Source organism: Phocoena sinus, chromosome 3 (genome assembly GCF_008692025.1).
Source record: "Phocoena sinus isolate mPhoSin1 chromosome 3, mPhoSin1.pri, whole genome shotgun sequence".
Lineage (NCBI taxonomy): Eukaryota > Metazoa > Chordata > Mammalia > Artiodactyla > Phocoenidae > Phocoena > Phocoena sinus.
Window position 1 is genome coordinate 89,346,705 of NC_045765.1, and position 21,200 is coordinate 89,367,904.

Below are 21,200 nucleotides of genomic sequence, written 5' to 3' on the forward strand. Positions count from 1 at the left end.
AAGACCTTTAACTATCTGGGGCCATGGAGTGTTTTCCCTCTACAAATTGTATTTTTGTTATATTCCTCCTGCTTTGGGAATATAGTAGCTCATGCTGACCTTTGAGTATAAAGACTGATTATATGAGGGCATGAAGACTACAGTGAGAAGAGTTTGGAGCAAACTGAATAAAACATGCTAAAGGTCCTATCTGCAGCAAAAGAAATGCTGTCCAGAGAATAACGTACAATAACAAGGACATACTGGTATTGCAGATTTGACTTTCAATTCTGCCTTGAGGTTTTTTTTGTTAAAAAATTAATCAATTAATTTATTTTTGGTTGTGTTGGGTTCTCGTTGCTGCACGCGGGCCCTTTCCAGTTGCGGCAAGCGGGGGCTACTGTTCGCCGTGGTGCGCGGGCCTCTCACTGCGGTGGCCTCTCCTGTTGTGGAGCACCGGCTCCAGGCGTGTGGGCTTCAGCAGTTGCGGCTTGCAGGCTCTAGAGCGCAGGCTCAGTAGTTGTGGCGCTCGGGCTTAGCTGCTCCGCGGCATGTGGGATCCTCCAGGACCAGGGCTCAAACCCATGTCCCCTGCTCTGGCAGGCAGATTCCCAACCACTGGCCACAAGGGAAGTCCCTGCCTTGAGTTTTTTTAAGACATAAAATCTTCCCAATACAACTGACGTAAGTTTCAACAGTAGATCTATACTCTGAATTTTAAAGGAGAGAAACACCCAAATTCAGAACTCCTAAATGTCGTTGTATAGATTCGTGCTTGAAGCTGGCATGCCTTTTAGTTTCAGCCCACATTCCTTGCCTAAACAATGTTGATAGAACGTTCAGGTTGTACCTTTAGTATAGTGAACATATATAAAAAAATCATAATGCATAAGAAATAAAGAGAAAAAAAACATGCCTTAGTTTCCTAAAAGTGCCAACCAGAACATATAAGTAAAGGATACATTTGTGTGTGAAAAATCTCCACATCTTTCTCATTCTGTATAGTCTCCTAGGATTCATTTCCTCCACCCAGAATCACTGTCTAGTTGGGTTTTATTGTTTAGCTTATTGTACTTATTACATACACAGGGAGTTCTTTACTTACAACGTTTTCAAAGCTTGGTGACATTTCCATTTGTTTTGAATAGCCATTAGTGCTTTTCTGCATAGAAGCAGGCATAATCAACTCATTCACCTAAGCTCACCTGTAGACAAATAGGCTATTTTCAAAGCACTATGGGCAGGAATATACACATATTATGCAGTCATTAAAAATCCTGCACGCCAATAATTTTTATAGTTGGAGGAAATATTCAAGATATGGTATTTTAAAAAGAAGATACAAAAATGTGTATATATTATGATCTAAATATTTTTAAAATAATATACATATATATGTAAAATATATATTTCACACAGGGTATACATATACACCCATATTTCTGGGGATTATGGATGATTTTTGTTTACTTCTTAATACTTTTCTATAACTTCCATATATTCTATAATGAATATGATTAAAAAATTCTAATAAGCATTATTTTAAAAAAATCTCTGCAGATTTAATTAAAGCCTCATTAAAATGTTTTCCACTGTTGGGCTTCCCTGGTGGCACAGTGGTTAAGAATCCGCCTGCCAATGCAGGGGACATGGGCTCGAGCCCTGGTCTGGGAAGATCCCACACGTCATGGGGCAACTAAGCCCGTGCACCACAACTACTGAGCCTGCAAGCCACAACTACAGAGCCTGCACTCTAGAACCCATAAGCCACAACTACTGAGCCCGCGAGCCACAACTACTGAAGCCCATGCACCTAGAGTCCATGCTCTGCAACAAGAGAAGCCACTGCAATGAGAAGCCCGCGCACCGCAACGAAGAGTAGCCCCCCTTCGCCACAACTAGAGAAAGCCCGCACGCAGCAACAAAGACCTAATGTAGCCAAAAATAAATAAATTAAATAAATTTATTAAAAAAAAGTGTTTTCCACTGTTGCATGATCCAGGACAACCTGATAGGTAAAGATGTCCGTATAATGAGGTTCCTCTGGTGTCTCCATAATTATACTTTTTGAGATAGAGTCTGAGATACATTTGCCTTCGGCCAAATTTTGTTCAAGAGGCAGCAAAGGCAGACGAGGATGCTGCAGCAGGTTAGTGCGCTTGTGAGTAAGCACAGGGTGGGCAATTCTACATGGATTCACACAAAACTCAGATGGCTCTTTCAAACTAGTTAACTTCTGGTCAAGGTTAATATTCTGGTGAAAATTAATAGCTAGCAATTTTAGTGATAAGAATTTCAAAAGAAATAAAACACATACTTCTCCTGCGGAAATAGAGTATTAGATAAACCTGTGTTAAATAGATTATTAGTTTGCTTTGGTTTTTTTTTTCTCTCCATGTTGGAGGTACCTACTACTTCCCGTCCATTTGTGGCACTGCTACATTTCTTTTTTGCAGCCTATGGCATATGAGTCTTTCTCTCTCTCTCTTTTTTTCTTTACTACCTCAGTAAAGGTCATCCCTTCTTTCCAACACAGCATTTATGACATATCATGACCTTTATCTTCCTATCTCCTTTGCCAATGTATTAAGACAGGAAGCAAAAAAAACAATATTGTTTGTATTATCCAGGTAGAACTTTCTCTATTATTTAGTCACTGATGGGTGACTTGCCTTTGGTTACATGTCCTCTTATGTTTTGGGTCTTTTCTTCCCTGCCCCTCAACTGTTCTATTTCCAATGGGAGTTTTATATCCTGTGTGACCAACATAGATGTTGTCTGTTAGTTTATGGCTAGCACAACTGAAATAATTCAGGGCTTTTATGTATCGGATATTTAAAATATTGAAAGAGTCAATACAACCAGGAGGAGTACTTGAACATAACTTGTTTTTGCCAGAATACCAAAATAAGGCAAAGGGTTAAGTCTGAGGGATTTCTTTAAAAATCAGCCTACATGGTGTAATTTATTTGAATAATTAGAGCCCTCCTATCATCTACTTGGTCAATTTAACACCCCAGGGAATGAATACAAATAGACATTTTGTGCAAACAAACATCTCTGAGAAGAATGGGATACTCTCTCAGTAATGAGTAGATTTGCCCTGTGTATTGCAAGGAGATAGATTGATCTAACTAGCAAGTCAAATAAACTATGTGTACAAATATGCATTTGGAATATTTCTATATTTCTCTTTAAATTCCAGGCTGGTGATCCCCAAAGACTAATGGAATAATAGAGAGGCTACAATGGCCATTGAAATAGCTTTTGGTGAGGTATTTGTCTTCACATAATCTAGGAGGTGACATTCTGATGGACCTACCAATTTCAACATATGAATGCCACAGCCTATTTTCTGCAGTATGAAAACTGAGTCAGACTACTGTTTTTTTCTTCCCAAGTTAAATCACTTTACAGCATTTTTATTCATAAGTAGAATAAAATGGTAACTACAGGAAAATAATTTATGTATCCACAGAATTCTTCTCTGAAACCATTAAGACTATACTGGGTATATAGCCCAATATATCAATAAACATATAAGGGTATATTTAAGCTTCTTAATACTATATGTATATGCTATCAAACATAAAAGGGTAAATGAATGGCAGTATATGAAAGTGTATTAAAGGATTTGGTTTTTAGGCATACATGACACCATCTAAAATCCTATGGTTTGAAAAGAACAGATTAAATCTAATATTTAAGGTTCCTCTGCTAATAAAACCTCAGTGTTTCTAATCTTTCAGGGGTTTCAATGTCTTTCTTGATCAACTCATGTAACTTCAAAAGGAAAAAAGTCCAGCCTCAGTTTCCACAGAAAAATTTTACAAGCTGCACCTACTAAATGGTGATCTCATTCCACACTGTACCACATATGTTGGTATTTGGAAATGTGTTCTAAGATGACTCCAATTATTCCAAAGACATACAGTTCAAACAGTGTGTGCAATGTCAAAATAATTCATTTTAAGTCTGATTAAATTTCTGGACAGTTATAGTAAACACTTAAAGCTACTATATTTAGGCTACAATTATTGACTTCCTTACAAATTATATACACAGGATTGACAAATTTAGCTATTTTAATTCATACTCAATAGTTCAGTAGGAACCACTTAGCATAAATTATTCACTATAAAATCATCTCCCTTTTTTTGACTTAATACAAAAATAGAAACAACTTCAAGCTAAGTTTATTTTTAGGCCACTTTGTTAGAATGAGATGTTATGGAACATATTCTATATAATTTCAAAACTTTTATATTACAGTTTACCCTATTCTCCTTTCAGAATGCATTTTTTTCCTTTAAAAAGTCTGAGTTTTTAATTTTGCAAATACTATTAGTGCAAGAGTACTATCTTTGACCTAGACTTAACAGAACACATTTTGAATAATTCCTACAGTGGTTTACAATACCCAAAGAGTCACAAATTTCTGTAAGTTGCTAATAGAAAAATCCTATCTATTTCCTATACACTTTATGTTGTCAATAGAAGCATGTTTGCATTAACATTAAACTAATGCTTTTAAATATATTACATCTAGGCCAAAAACGACTTGATAACATACTTCAACACCTAACACAAAGTACTATGTTCCAATTTAACTGGCAAGAAAGCAAGATTCAGGAGAATAAATTTTCAGTGCCAGCACATACAGTATATGACCTACAACATCAAATATTACCACTTTAAATAAATAGAACAGAGGAAGAATGAAGCTTTCCTAACTCATCAGATGGCAACTTAACACAAAACTACAAATGCATGAGATGATAATCCCGCCTACCTTAACTGAAGGCAGAGAAGAATGACTTAAAAGAGAGGCAAGATATGTTTAATTCTTAATTTCTTTTTTCTTGAACCTCAGATATAGTTATGAACACACCATACAAAACATACAAGAATTTAAATGTTAAAGGTCATAAGGTTTCAAAAGCATCCCACTGATTGTTTCTAATGATTATATCTGCACTTACTTGCACTATATATAAAAGTTACAACATTAAATAAGGTAAAACAAAGACAGAAAAATCTAGTGGGACTAAATTACATTAATACTTTTATTTTCAAAGCCAAAGTGCAACATTTGACCATTTTCTCATGAATTATGTATTATATAAAATCAGCAATATGTAGGGTATTAGGCTGATAAAGAAAGACCTAAAATACCTCAATAACTTTAAAATTTGGTTGCCTATTTGGATAAGGAATACTTTTATAGGCCTAGTTACAGAAGTTAGCATACATACCCTGTTCTAACACTTCTTCTCGTTTTGGCTGCTGTAGTATAGAAGTCTTATCTTTATTCACTGTTTCTGTAAAGGATCAAAAGAGCTGAGCATAAATTTGCAGTATATATTACATACTTTAAATAGTTTATTGGAAATATGCTATCAACATAAAAATATTTTCAGGGTCTTGTATTTCATAAAAACAGTAGTATTATGAATTGATATGGTAGAAATGCTCTAATTCACAAAAAACTCTAGCATAACTACAAAGTACCAGACTCTGACTTAATAACCGGATCAGCTACCCTTTCAGTAATATATAAATGATGCAGAATTTTAAAGATGCATTAATAAAACTGCTTGTATTTTTTAAAAGTTGAATCTAGTAATATTTTTAGGGTATTTTCAGAACATTTTAAGGTACATTTTATAAATATATTACGATTTTTATAAATGACTTGATTGCTATGTTAATTTCTTTTATAAAATTTCCTATAGAAAGAAATAAGAAGTTCTGGCATTAAGACTGAACTTGTAATACTCAGTAAAGTCTCAGCATACTTCCTCCAATAAAACAGTATGTGGGTTTTGCAATTTTAAACTAAAGAAGTGACAATCAATATGACCATTTTGCAGAGGAACAGTAAATTAAAGAACAATTTAGAGAATGAGACCAAAAAGACTAAGGCTAGTAATGCCTCATAAATCAAGGACTGTTCTTTGCTTGAAGACTCATTCAACAGATAATTTAGGGTATGGTCGGAGATGATAACCATTTTCATTGGCAAACTGTAGCACTCTGTAGAACATGGTGTATAAATTCATAAACTGAATCATTCATTACTGGTTATGGGAAGAATGAAACGAGGAAACTAGAAACACAAATTAAATGAAGAAAGATCTACATTTATGGAATTGGTCTCAAATTAATCTGTTTCATCACTAGTTGAGAGTTTTCACTTTAACTGTTTTGATGGGGGAATGTCAGGAGGGGAGACAGAGGATAAAGAGGGAAAAGAGGGAATCAGATTATGTGTACATATGCGACTGTTTGACAGAAGGAGGATGATTTTAAACATTAATCATATAGTCAAGTGAGACATAAGAAAATATAAAATACAAAATCATACGTTGATTTAAATTAAACACCAATTTTACCTTTGTGATGTCCATGCATCATAACCATATCAGACTTCACAGGAATTGGAATGTTGGCCTCTGGTGGTATGGTTCTGAACAAATCCGGAGCGATATTCTGTGTACAGGTCATGAAAGAAACTGCATGCTTGGCTTCCATGTAATACATAATGTATAAGTTGCACATTTCATCACTAGATGTGCCACTGCAGGCAAAACAAAAAAACAAAAAAAAAAACCCAAAAAAACCCCAACCAAACAAACAAAAAAACCCACAGACATGACAAATCAGTCATTCACATAAAACACATTCTTAATGCAAGAAAAATGCAACCGGTAAATCTTCCAACAATGGATTCAAAGATGGAAATATTGTACATTTATTTTATAGCTTTCATTAAAACCCATCACAGTTTTCAACATCAAAAGCACACTGTCAAAGGCATATTTCCACTTAATAATGGAGTATTCTTTTGCAGTCACTCCATGGACATCACCAAATACTACTGACGGTAATGGCATTTCAGTTGCAATGAGATGCTTTCTTTCCTCTTCTAAATCCTTTTATTCTTTAGTCCTTCTTCTATTTGTTAAAACTCATAGATTGAGTAAAGTATTTTTCTTATGGAAAATCTTAATTATTAACTTAATAACAAAATTCAGAACAGTTCAACAGAAACACCATATATTAATTACAAGTTTATATGAAAGTGGCTTTTTCCATTTAACCCTTAGAGTCAGGGATCTTGGTTTTGGTAACTGCCTGTTCCTCAGGGTGAGATGAATCAAGAATCATATGTTGATACTAAGGCATCACAAACGTTATCTCTGGTATCTGACTTGGCACCTTGACTTCTATAGCAGGGAAGAAAAGAACGCCTGAGGAATGATACAAAATGAAACCAGGCCTAATGTCTTCTAAGGGCTCAGACCTGAATGGGGTAGTGCCGTACAACTGAATAACTCAACGTTAAAGATCGATTTTAAAACAGTGGGGTGGTCATTTCCAAGAAAAAGTTCCGAATAATATAAATCATGCCTAATAGTTTATAGAACATGTTTTCTTCTTCCTCAATTCACATGGGTTACTACGTACACCTTCACATAAACCACCTTTTATATACCAGCGTGGTTTGGGCAAAGCAACATTTCCTTTTTGGTGTTAGTTCTGACAATTTTTAGCCAGCCTCTACTAATAAAAAAACAAGCTCTGAAATGGATTATTTGCCATACAGAAATACATCAGTGTTGATTTTTCCAGCAATGTCATGCGGCACTTATTTCCTCTCCATAGCAACAGTAATGACATCAGCAAGGGAAGGAAAAAAAAGAAAAATCTTTTCCAAACAGGGATGTGGTTCCTCTAAGCTCTGAAAATGTAGAGCCCGAGAGACCACAGGAATGAGCCCCTGTTATGGGAAGCTCCGTTTGTGCTTTTGAAAATAATTTGTCTTCTCACTCTCTGAATCTGATACCTTCCAGTGTAATTGCCTTTCCCATGAAATAAAAGCAAAGAGTGAAGTGCAAACCCAAGCAAACACCTGTTCACTACACACATCTTCATGTGTCAAAATGCCATTGCTAAGAATTACATTTTAGCAGCTTTGGAGTTGGTCAGAAAATTATGTGCTATAAAAGGAATGGCTGGTTGCCAAAGTAATAAGCCAGAGCTCCCACCATATTATCCACTCTCCCCTCATTCAAAATGAGGAAAAAGGTATAGATCAAGAGAGTGAAATGAGGGAAAAGTAATTTAAGATGTGGCCCTGGCTTAGAAAACCTTGAATCATTGTGCAGAGAGGGAAAGCAAAATGAAACCTTCCCAAATTAATGAAAGGAAAAAAACTGAATAAATTTGTATGGTAATAAATGAAACTTGCAATTAACCAATGGATAGATCCTTCTATATTTTTTGTTTGGGAATGTCATGCCCATGTTCATCTCTAAACACATGTGATTTTGTGAAACAGCCTAATCGGCTCACTAATATAGCTCATTTAAGGTATTAACTCTATGATACAATATTGAGCTGATTAAACAATTTAAGAATCTTCGCAATCACAAAGAAAATTTCATTAAACAGCTGAAGAAAAAGAAAAGAGTCATACTTTATTCCTTTCCATCTATAATTGAACTTGTAGTCAAAGTAACTCTGAGTTCCTATCTGACACAGAAACTATCATATCCTAAACATGGTAGGATTCAAATCATTGTTAGCATCAGCAACACAGTGTGCCTGTTTTATTCCACATTCATCTTTCTTTCACCCAAAAAATATCTGACTTTAAACCAAACTGCTTTCTATGTTCCTAAGGGAGAACTGTGATACATCTACCCTTCTTCTCCATAGAGAACAACATATGCAATGCAACTCTGTCAATCTAATGCTTGTTAACATGAGAAAGTATGGAGGGACACTGTGTTCAGACTTCTGCGCTGGCTCTGCTGAATGGTCCTTTCAACACTCCCTAATGCCAATGTGATTCCCTAAATGATGACGGCTGGCATCACCTATATCCCCAAATTACAGTGGTGTATTTCTTTCCTCTTCATGCATAATAAGGTGCTTAAGTGAGAACTACTTCTTTTATATAGGATAGCTTTAAATCTGACAAAGTCTGGTGAGCCTGAAAATAGTACATGCTCAATAAATACATGTTGAATGAGGAAGAAGAAACAATCTATCTTAACAGATGTTTATAACGTATTACAGCATAACCTGTTACCCCTAATACACCATACTGCTGAGTCAGGTCAATATTACAAACTCAATTTACAGCATTTCTGAAAAATATTGAGGTCTATCTGTTTATCTATCTTTCTTTTATCTATCTATCTGTCAGGGTTTTTATAAAAATATATCATTTCATATTATAAAGATATGTAATTGACATTTAAGAAAGTATCAAATATTGTGAAATGTATCATTTATAAAAACCCAAATATTATGGAACACCATGACTATGTTTCAGACAGTGATACTCCACTCTGGTGATTCCCTCATCCCTAGCCCCTGCCCCTTACACTCAACAGATGCTACACTTGAAAATAACCAATGACAATAAAAGACTAATTTTGGAAAGAAATATGAACAGGTGCTAGACTTGAAAATAACCAATGACAGCGAAAGACTAATTTTGGAAAGAAATATGAAAACTTTAAAGAAGTTATTTTACAAAGCTTGGAATTGTTTCTTAAGAGGTTTCATGGTACTTTAAAACTCGTACATTAAGAGGCTATTGATCATATAACTTTATTTGCATATAATACACTTTAAATGCCGATTAAACTGTTGTGCTTGGTAACTACAAATATATATTAGACCTGCTCATATGTATATGAAATAACTGGTCCCAAATGAAAAATATCACCAACAAACTGACCAAACTGGTAAATATTATCTACCAATTCTCAAGAATTAATTTAAAATTTTAGCATATACACTTTTAGGCAAATTAGCTGACTTAATTAGCTTATTTGGCTGACTCAATTAAATTCTTTGTTTGTTGTTTAAACTTGACTAAACATCTGAAATGAATTTAGAGGAGCATCATATTTAATATAAAATATGTAATGCAGTCAGGTAGAAAATATTGCTTCTTGGTAGGTTAATTAGTACTATATTGTCAATATATACATTAGTGCAACTTTGCCTAAGATATATTATTCATATTTACTATTTAAAAAGAAACATAATATATCTGGATTTAAAATGTTACCATTAAGTAAATTTATTAACATAATTTGTCTTAAATTCACCTGTTTTTTAATGGTTATATTTTGAGATGAATCCCTCGTATGGAAAAATCTGTCCCTAGTTTTTTAATGGCTTTTCATTAGTTAACTATGACTGCTCTACTTAAGCTAAGTTTTCTCCAGTCCTAAAATTTCTAGCTTAATACAGAGTTAAGCTAGGATTGGGTAGAAGAATCACTCAAGTGAAAATCTTCCTAGTAGGCCACTGATGGTACAATTTTCCATTAAAACCTAGTTTCCAGGTGGCTGCAGAACAAGAAGGTAAAAAATTTGAAGCCCATTTTTCTTCCAGTGCTTGAAGGGGGCATCTGCTGGCTCCATATGACCTTTGGGTAAGTGAGACTTGTATTTAAGTCAGCTTCATGCTCAGGGCTCAAACCTGTGCCAGTGGGAGTACATGTTTGTGTATGTGGGTTGGGGGTTAGATGGGAACAGAGAAGAGAGAGAGGAGATTTACAGAGTATCATTTAATTTAAAAGACATCATAAAAATACTAGTTTTCTCTTTATACTGGTTACATTCTCAATTGTGATTCTATAGTACCCTATGGAGGTGGTACCTTTTACTTTACAAAACAGATGCATTATTGTTATTACTAAAAAGCATATTAAGTGCTATAAGAATGCTTTGCATTATTATGATGATTTAATTCATATTTAAGTTTATTCAAAATTTTCTGCTTCCTTAGTTTAAATTAAATATTCAGAATATGGATTCACCCAATAAGTTAATTTCCTGTAATTTCTTTCTATTTCATTTACAAAGTGGCATTTTCTTTAGTCCACATGAGAGTTACAAAAAGATAGATTGGTATAGTCATTTTAGGGTATTATTTTAAAGCAAAATGCACATTTTAAAAAAAACTACAATTATTCTGGACTCATGAAACCGAAAGAGGCCCCTAGAGATCACTTTGGCCTCTCATCCTGGTACTATAACAAGTCATTAATTTCTATGGCTGATAACTGCCTCACAGAGGATACTCAAAGGATAGAATCTGGCCAAAGTTACAAGCCCTCCAAAACTGTACAGGAACCTCTAAGCAAAACTATTCTACTTATTCCACACTTAAACTTGTAAGCTAGTACAAAGAATGTGTTGAAAGGGTTTTTTTTAATCCTTTGTTTATCTATTTCAAAGGTTAATAAAATAACCAATGGCGTTTAAGTTAAGTTCCAGACGCTCTACACTTCATGTATTTAAAGATTGTTAATAAGTGAATTATTAGACTTTTCAAATCTAATTATGTCTACTTTGTCAGTCCTTTTGTTACCATTTTATGTAACTCAATAATTTTATTGCTTTACTCAAGTCTCCTTCCCAAATTTATCAGAGTCATCCAAAAGCAAAGCTGTTAAAAACTTCTTATTTAATATAACTTGATGACTTTTTTCTATATGTTTTATCTTTAGCCTTAAAAGTGATGCTTATTAATACAAAACCCTTTTAGACTGACATAAAAAAGTCCTATTCCACCATCTCAAATGCTTTTTTTTTCTTTTACCTGCATCAGTACCTTTTCTGTTTCCCCTGACAACCAATAGCTAGTGTTGTCATCGTAAGAATCATCTTCTGTGCATCTAATGCATATTTTCAGACGCCTATTCTCTGTAACTTCTCTTTGATCAAAAGATAAATGGTTTAAAGCTCCATCTTCTAGGTGGCATCATAAATATTTTATAACCTAGTTTAATATGGAAGGGAGGCTCCTTGGTTCTTTTCTAACAGAAAGAAATGATAAGAGACTTTATCTTTCATTTTTAATTTAGGCAAACCTTTTTTGAAACAATTCATAGTGTTTTGAAAAATTTACTTGGTGTTATAAAGTATACTTATTTCAAAGCAGCTCAGTATTTTGAAAATTATTTTAAAATTCAACATTCTCTTATGGAAAAGGTACTGCATAGTATTATTCTCATTTGGTTTCTTATCTGGAAAACAATGAATACACAAAAGTTTTAACAGGTAGAAAAAAATCAATGGTTCTGAATAATTAAGGGCCACCACTACATGCAAAACCTATATAATCACCTAAAGTTGAACACAGGGCAAAAGGACACTTGAGAAAAAAAAATTATAATCATTATATTTTTCTTTATTAAGATGTACAGGAAGTAATACACACTCTTGTGGCAACTATAATATGTAGAGGTGTGATCCTGAAGGTCTTGAATAAGCAGGAAGAAAGGAAGCATGAAAAAGTAAGCACATGTTCTGGAGTTTATCTAAATCAATCAGTTCTAAAATCATAAAATGCTATAGTTTGTTGTAATTGTTCATAATAGAGAAAAATGTGCCTGCCATTCATTCACAAAGATAACTGTCACCTATACTCATGCCTTGTCCTAATGAAAATCATTTTAAATAGTGGAATTTGTGAAATCATACCCAATGTGTGTGGCTTCTGTCCTTCCTTCACCAGTGAATACACATCTTGCAGCCAGTATGTCACCAAAACTAACATCTACTGGGTGTTCTACAGGGTAGAAAGCCTGCAAAGAAGACAAATACAATGATTCATTAAAATTCTCAATAAAACCCAGAACCACATGCCTTAATAACGTGAGGCTTGGGGCACCCTGGGTAGAGAGGATGAACACACACTTCACCACCCTGCTTAGAAATATTAAGAGAACTGATAAGGAAACCATCAAGTTGGAAAAGAGGTTATACACAACTTAGATATACAGTAAAAGTAGATTTAGAGATGTTTAGATCCTAGAGAAACTCACAAGGGCTCTATGAGGGTTTTTAAAATTACTATCTGAGGGCTTCCCTGGTGGCGCAGTGATTAGGAGTCCGCCTGCCGATGCAGGGGACGCAGGTTCGTGCCCCGGTCCGGGAAGATCCCACATGCCGCGGAGCGGCTGGGCCCGTGAGCCATGGCCGCTGAGCCTGCGCGTCCGGAGCCTGGGCTCCGCAACGGGAGAGGCCACAACAGTGAGAGGCCCTCGTACCAAAAAAAAAAAAAAAAAAAAAAAAAAAAAAAAAATTACTATCTGATTAATATTTTTTTCTCTCAAAATTGTACTAGATTCTACACACCTGTGGCAGCTGGGGGCTTTGGTGTCCAATCAGTGTCCACTGTCCATTTCTTACTCTGTATCCACTTACTACCTTACCTGTAATGAACACAAATTATAATTATATAAGGTATTAGAAAAATAAAAGGCATTATTTTTCTTATTTCAAAATAAAATATGAATATTTTCAGAACTCCAAATGCTAGGCATTTTCATGAAAACAATATGATCAAAAAACATGCAGAATTTTAAGGTATTGCACAAAATCTCTTTCACTGAAACAGATTTAAGGTCAAATATAATTTACATTTTACATTTATAGCATTAGCAAGGACAGTGGTATATCATCTAATATGTAGTTTAAAGTTCTTACCTAAATGGTGAGTGTGAACTCTGTAGGCAAAGACATGCATTGGATACTTTTTATAATGGCATGAAATATCAGAATTCACCACTGTTAGAAATGAAAACACAGAAAAAAGTCACTATTCAACTGGAAAATAACATTATTCTTGACTAAAAGTATGTATAGAGTATTCACAAGTAGCTAAGCATGGGGGTTTTGAGTAAACATACACTCAGCAGATATTAAGCACTTATTATGTGCCAGCTACTTTACTAAGATGAGTTAAGAACCCCTTACCTTCATATTTTATTTCACTCATAAACAAAATGACTAGGCCAAATCAACAGTGAAAACATAGGCTTAATTTGATATCTTTATCACGAAATTTACACAGTTGAAAAAGCTTAAACATTTGTTTTTATTTTTAGAACAGAAGGATTTTTGAAAAATTGATTACAGATACCTAAGACAACAAGATTGACAGTTCCTGTTGAGAAGGAAACATTTCATATACTTCTCCTTCCTTGCAGACTAACACATAGTAGCTATTCAATAAACGTCTTTTAAAATAAGCCAATGAAAAGTAATGAGATCATACTTGTCATTAACTTTAAAAGATTCCCAGTAAGAACAAACAAACAATATTTAATATGACACTTTCACCAAAGGATAAGATATACTGATGAATAATATTATATTTATTCCAATAGCTTTTTGTAAGTTTAGGAGAAATCAGCTATTATTATCCCCATTTTACAAATGGAGAAATAAGCCCAGTAAATCTGTGTTCAAAGACTTGAGTTGCACCTGGATTTGCTGGCTTTTGATTCTGAATCTGATATTCTCTGCAGTAGTTTATGCCACAGTATGATATGAAATTTGTTTCTGGCATCAGAAGAATGGATGATTGATTTGTAAAATACTCAAGAATTATTCTTTAATTTGTATAACCCTCTACTTACCCATGGGCCTCAATTCTTAGCATAAAAACTGGAAAATAATAAACTACTGGCTTGGAATAATACAAAAACCTATTTTAACTCCAAGGATAATAAAGAACTGGTGTATTTTTCAGGGACTCAAAAATATTGGTCATTTCAAGTGTTTTGAAAAATATACTGTAAATCCATTCTTAAAGATTAGGTAATGAGGTAACGGTAATTCTGAAAGATCATTACTCACCTTTCTCTCCTGCTGGTATAACAGTGTCAACAGACATCATAAGGTACATGCCAGCAATTAAAGGCTGTCTGAAGAAAACAGTAATATTTATCTCAACTATTTGCAAAGTCAAAACTATTGCCTTGGAAAAATAAGGTATACTTCAATACATTGGTCTGTAAAATATGATTCATGTGAAAATTAAAATAATATGGTAAAAGAGGTAGAATATATATTTTTTTCTGGAGAAAACTCTACTTTCTTGGGCAAATAATACACATTTTTGTGGCACAGTAAATGTGGAAGGCAGTCTCTTAGTAGCTCCTGTGATGGTTAATTGTATATGTCAAGTTGGCTAGGCTGCAGTGCCCAGTTGTTTGGTCAAGCACTAATTCAGATGTTGCTGTGAAGGTATTTTTTAAGAAGTAGTTGATATTTAAAACACTGACTTTGGGTAAAGCAGATTATGGTCCACAACGTGGGTGGGTCTCTTAAGGGAAAAGACTGAGGTCCCGGGAAGAGGAAGAAATTCTGCCTCCAGACTGTCTTTGGACCCAAGATTGCAATATTGATTCCTGCCAGGATTTCCCACCTGCCAGCCTGCCTTGAATATTTCAGACTTGCCAGATCGGACAATTGTGTGGGTCTATTCCTTAAAGTAAATCTCAATTTCTCTTTCTCTTTCATTCTCTCTCTCTCATACATTCTGTTAGTTCAGTTTCTCTGGAGAACCCTGATCTATACAGCTCCCAAAGACCCACAGCTCTGACATTCGTGCCCTTGTCCAATCTTCTTCCCTTGATGTGGGCTGGACCTAGTAACCAGACCCAGTACTTTGTTATTTCTAACAAACAGAATATAGCAAAAATGACTTCTTTTTTTTTCTCCGCTGGGTTCAGAGTATGAAGATTTGTTGTTAACTATTTTCTTCACCTATCAGGCTTATATATTATATTCAGTAACTTCTGAAATGAGGATACAAAATGACTCTCTGGCTTCCATCCTGCTCACCCTCTTGCTTTCTCCCTTGCTAGCTGTGATGGACACCAGCTGCCATGCTGTGAGCTGCCCTGTTTAGAGCCCACACGGGGAGGAAAGGAGGGAGTCCTCCAGCCCACAGCCAGCAAGGAATTGAATCCCGTCAATAGCCACATGAGAGATCTTGGAAGCGAATCCTCCTCGGTCAAGTCTCCAGATGGCTGAAACCGTGGCCGAGACTTTGACTGCAGCCTTTGTGCGAGACTGCCAGCCCTAGCACCTAGCTAAGCTGTGCCCAAATTCCTGAGCCACAGGAAAAGGAGACAATATTCGTTGTTTTAAGCCACTACGTTTAGAATAATTTGTTATACAGCAATAGGTAACTAGCACAGTGGATTTCCCACTTTTAAGCTCTTGAAGGTCTTAAAGTTGTCACTCAGCTAGGATAACAGTAGTACTTACGGCAGGCGTGTAAGGTGTAAGGAAACACCAGAGCAGTCTTTGTGATTATCTGAAAACACACACACAAAATACACATCTTAAATATAAAAATGTGAAAAATGGATTTCAAACTAAAAACGTTAACTAATCACAACCCAATACTACATAAAAAACCCTACATACTTCATTTGTATGGTGTTTTATAGTTTACAGAGTACTTTCATATTCATAAAATCCATTTATTTCCAATGTATCCCAGAGCAACAACAAACCTATCATTTCAAGCAGTCTGTAGCTTTTTTTCTTGACTCATCAAACTGACTAGTTATCTGCTTTCCTGCAGATACACTAAATACTAGTCATAAGCTCACAGAAGAAAGCTGTGGCTTCTCTCTATGCATTATCTGTATTGTTGAAACATCCAGAAAAGTTTGTAAACTGAATGGTTTGTTCCATGGGGCTCCAAACAACTAGCTTTTCTACTTTCAAAAACTGAAGTAGTCCATAATTTGGGCTTTCAAGATATAACCATTTTTTAGAGTCTGTAATGTCTCAAATTGATGTATAGGGATCATCTTATTTGGTTTCTACGCCTTGTTCATTCCGACCTTCTAAACAGGAACCTGATGTGCATTCTTTTTACACCCTAACATCAGTTGAGAGCTGCTAAGTATCTGCATCTTTGCCAAGGACACTTCAGAGACCTCTTACAAATCTTCTCTCTTCTTTCTTCGTCTTCTCCAAATAGAAAGAAGGTAAAAATTTAAATTACTCATCCAAATTCTGATCTTTTGAAGTTGCTGATCTCTAACGACAGAGACCATGAAGAGTAACTCAGACTTACTCATTCCTTCCATTTCTGTATATGTTAAATCCTTTCTATTTCACATTTTATTCTAGCAATTATAAAACTCTGTATCTCAACTTTAAGAGTTGATTTTAATGTAACTATTGTGTATGTGTGTGCAAAATTGATAGACTTATATGAGAAATTAAGAGGTGAAATATACTGGACTTCCTTGGTGGCGCAGTGGTTAAGAATCTGCCTGCCAATGCAGAGGACACGGGTTCGAGCCCTGGTTCGGGAAGATCCCACATGCCACGGAGCAACTAAGCTGGTGTGCCACAACTACTGAGCCTGTGCTCTAGAGCCCATGAGCCACAACTACTGAAGCTTGCTTGCCTAGAGCCCATGCTCCTCAACAAGAGAAGCCACTGCAATGAGAAGCCCACGCACTGCAACGAAGAGTAGCTCTGCTCGCCACAACTAGAGAAAGCCTGCATGCAGCAACGAAGACCCAACACAGCCAAAAATAAATAAGTAAATGAATTAATTATTTAAAAAGTGAAGTATACTAATAACAGCACATGCAATAATTCAAGAAAATTTTTTCGTTTCATCTGTAATTCTCATGAGAAAAGCAAACGTAGCTTCATATAAAAATACATAATAACAGGTAACTAACAAAATATGCATTTTTATTTACCATAGATAAAGTTTAGAAAGAAAATATAACAAATCATGTTTAATACTTTGGTAATAAAACACAAAGGAAATGTCTCTGTATAGTATTAAGCTTGATCTTAAAAACAACACAGAAATAAATTCAATGATAAATATTTTATATTTAATCAGTTGGATTTATTTTTGTCATTTTACAAAGGGACTTTATCCAATCTCCTAAATCAATTTCAGTGAGATTTTATTTTCATAATAATTTCACTGTTCTTTTTTTTTAAATTTCAATTGAGTTTTAAATAGATGAGGAGAAAATAATAGCAAAAAGAATAAATTACAGGTTTATCTTAATTTTTGCCTATGCTTTTAAATATAGAAAGGATAACAGTATTTTTTAAATTAATTTTAAAAATTTTTATTTTTTGAGAACCAAGTTTTCCTAAATGTACTGATTGAGATTTAGTAAATATGCCTAGTCTGTACTACTTGCAAAATGATTAGCCATAGAATTTACCCAGAATTACCTAAATATCTCCACTGATCAAAAGAGAAGAGTGGATAGGACTTCCCTGGTGGCGCAGTGGATAAGAATCCGCCTGTCAATGCAGGGAACTAGGGTTCGAGCCCTGGTCCGGGAAGATCTCACATGCCATGGAGCAACTAAGCCTGTGTGCCACAACTACTGAGCCTGCACTTTAGAGCCCGCAAGCCACAACTACTGAAGCCCGTGCGCCACAACTATTGAAGCCTGCACGCATAGAGCCCGTGCTCCGCAACGAGAAGCCACCTCCAAGGAGAAGCCCGCACACCACAACGAAGAGTAGCCCCCACTTGCCACAACTAGAGAAAGCCCGTGCGCAGCAACGAAGACCCAATGCAGCCAAAAATAAATTAAATAAAATAAAATGAGAATAGTGGAAAGTATACCATTAATTCATACCAAACGAATTCTAAACTCCAGACTCACCTAATTAGCTTGGTTGTTTTCAGAAAACATTTCTCCTGTATATAAACAATGTCATATCTATCTTCTAAGGCTATTTTGAGAAATGGTACTCATCCATTCATTCAGTTAATATTCACTGAGCAATTGCTATACTCAGGCGCTGTTCTACACAATGGGGATTCAGTGAAAAACAGTACGTTCAAAATTCCTGCTCTCATGGTGCTTATGCTCTAACGGAAGTGGAGGAGATAGGGAAATAGGGTGGGTGGGACAGGGAAAAACAAAACACCAAATACATAAACATGATAATGTCACACAGTGAACTCAACAGGATAATATGACACTGGGTAGCTTTTTTATTTACTGTGGCCCAGGAAGGATATGGTGGTCAAGAGGCTGGAGACTGTCCGGGCCATGCAGAGTGTGTTAAGAGCCTGGGTTTTATTTTCTGTCTGCAAAGAAGCCACTGGAAGATTTTAAGCAATGCAGGACAGGATCATATAAGGTGTCCACCTAGCACATTACCTAGCACTTACAGATTACTCACTAATTACTTAATGTCAGATTTTGTAATTTTTTATTTTAATTAACAATATCAAGTGAGAGCTTGTTTTCTCCCTACCATGTCCATCCAAGCAAAAAGTTCTATGTACAATGAGAACTGTCTCTTGGTTTTACATTATATCCTTGTGTTGAAAGAATCAAGTTCATCACATTTTGATATCCAACTTGGCTGATTTTATTTACCATGACTTAAGAAAAAAGTAAATGGGAAAAATAAATAAGTTAACACATTTCAGGAACTATTAAATAAGTTTATTATTAAAGCTGAAATGTGTCACCAAATTAAGAGTAGCAGGAGTGTTACTAATAGTAACATGCCAGCTATTGCCAGTAACAAGGCATCTTCCTGTTAATGTTCTTCATTAGAACTGTCTAAATTGAGTAGATTTTTAGTCAAAGAAAAGCATGAAAATAAGTCAAAAACAAATTTTAATTTGAAGACATTTTCTAAGCACACATCAAAGTTTTCTCTAAATTAAATAATAGCAAATAGCCAATTAAATAATTTCTATATAATTGTTGTCTGTTTGCTTCCCTGTAGAGATTAAAAAGTGAGCCACAGTCTCACCACTCCAGTGCAAAGACAAAGTACCAGGTTTTCTTTTGATCCCACATGTTTATCAACTACATGCCATATTCTGTAAGAAAGTCAAGGGTATCACACAATAATAACAAATCAGCTAAAAACTCAAGTAGTAATATGAGATGTTCAACACATTCTGGAGAAAAATATACTGAACTTCTGACTTAATGTATTATAACATAATGACTTTGGGGAAAACTGAATTTTAGAGACTCTAAGTTTTGTCTTAGAGAATGTAAATCTTATATGGGTAGAGGGCTGGTGAATATACACAGATCCAAAGTGAAAATCTTACCTGTTTTACAAAAAACTCCAGAAATCAAAATTTACAGAAGGAAAATTAGTGAAGAAATACACTTAAGAGCCACCCTAAATAGAGTTGTTTACATCAAATTTATCTTGTCAATCTGATCCACTGAGTCAGCAAAAAATGAGGCATTCTAAAAACTGCTGTGTGTATGTGTGCCTGTGTGTATGAGTGTGTAGATACTATGCTTTACACTTTAGATAATCATCATTATTTATCCATGGGGTAATAGAATTACACTACTAACTGTGTGACCTGAGGAAATTCTGTTACTTAGTAATGGATAAACATTTTTTTTTTTTTTTTGCGGTACGCAGGCCTCTCACTGTTGTGGCCTCTCCCATTGCGGAGCACAGGCTCTGGACGCACAGGCTCAGGGGCCATGGCTCACGGGCCCAGCCACTCCGCGGCATGTGGGATCTTCCTGGATTGGGGCGCGAACCCACGTCCCCTGCATTGGCAGGCGGACTCTCAACCACTGTGCCACCAGGGAAGCCCATGGATAAACATTTTAACAATGATACTTTAGTTGAGAAAAATTCTAGCAGTTATCACAAAGTAAAGAAAATACTTATAAAGCATATTCATATACATTTTAGACATCATTTCAGTCAATTGCTATTTCATAGAGTCATTATTTCAAAATCAAATTTTATTATTGTAAATCATTGTGATTTCTTCTAGTTCGACTTTCTACAGTTTGACCTAAAGAGCCCATGTGTTTGTATATATACACAGTGAGAAGTCCCAGCAGGAGCGACTTGAACTCCCTCAAACAAGGCTGTCTCGAAGTCTGGAGGGCTCTCGGACCACAGCTATTCCTATAGCAAGTGGCAGCTTTGGAGAGAAGCATATTTCAGCCAAGTGTTTGGTGTGAAGATTATGACCCTTTAACTCCAACATGATCTTTACCACAGTGATGCATTATTATTTCCATAACCTCCACACTGATCTTCCTTCTGGTGAACTCAGAAACTTCAGCTAGTTTTGCATATTTTACTGATGATTTCCCAGTGTGCTCTGACTTGCTTGCCCTTCTATTGTAACACAGTGCTTCAGCCACAAGATATGAAGCCTCATAAGAATTAATTCATTTCAATTCACTAGGCTATAAATGAAATCTGTCTCTTAAAATGGATGAGACTTTAAAGGTTTATTACCATAAAGAAACACATCAGTGCTTCTGCTAATATTTTACCACATAAGATGAAAAACGAAATCAGAACTGAGATAGTTAAGAAACATAGAGAAAATGAACTCAGAGTATCAAAATCATATGCTGG

General features: G+C 35.3%; 1 protein-coding gene across 25 annotated transcripts in view; it reads right to left on the reverse strand.

Moving 5' to 3' along the window:
- PAM (peptidylglycine alpha-amidating monooxygenase) overlaps nucleotides 1-21,200 on the reverse strand; it is a 282,567-nt gene that overhangs the window by 49,236 nt on the left and 212,131 nt on the right. For all 25 annotated transcript variants that reach the window (XM_032625238.1, XM_032625224.1, XM_032625221.1 and 22 more), the window contains 7 exons: nucleotides 16,080-16,128; nucleotides 14,661-14,728; nucleotides 13,506-13,586; nucleotides 13,155-13,231; nucleotides 12,498-12,601; nucleotides 6,375-6,559; nucleotides 5,235-5,300 (listed from right to left, as the gene is read on the reverse strand). In XM_032625238.1, the coding sequence (XP_032481129.1) occupies nucleotides 5,235-5,300; nucleotides 6,375-6,559; nucleotides 12,498-12,601; nucleotides 13,155-13,231; nucleotides 13,506-13,586; nucleotides 14,661-14,728; nucleotides 16,080-16,128 (630 nt within the window). The remainder of the gene's footprint in view (nucleotides 1-5,234; nucleotides 5,301-6,374; nucleotides 6,560-12,497; nucleotides 12,602-13,154; nucleotides 13,232-13,505; nucleotides 13,587-14,660; nucleotides 14,729-16,079; nucleotides 16,129-21,200) is intronic.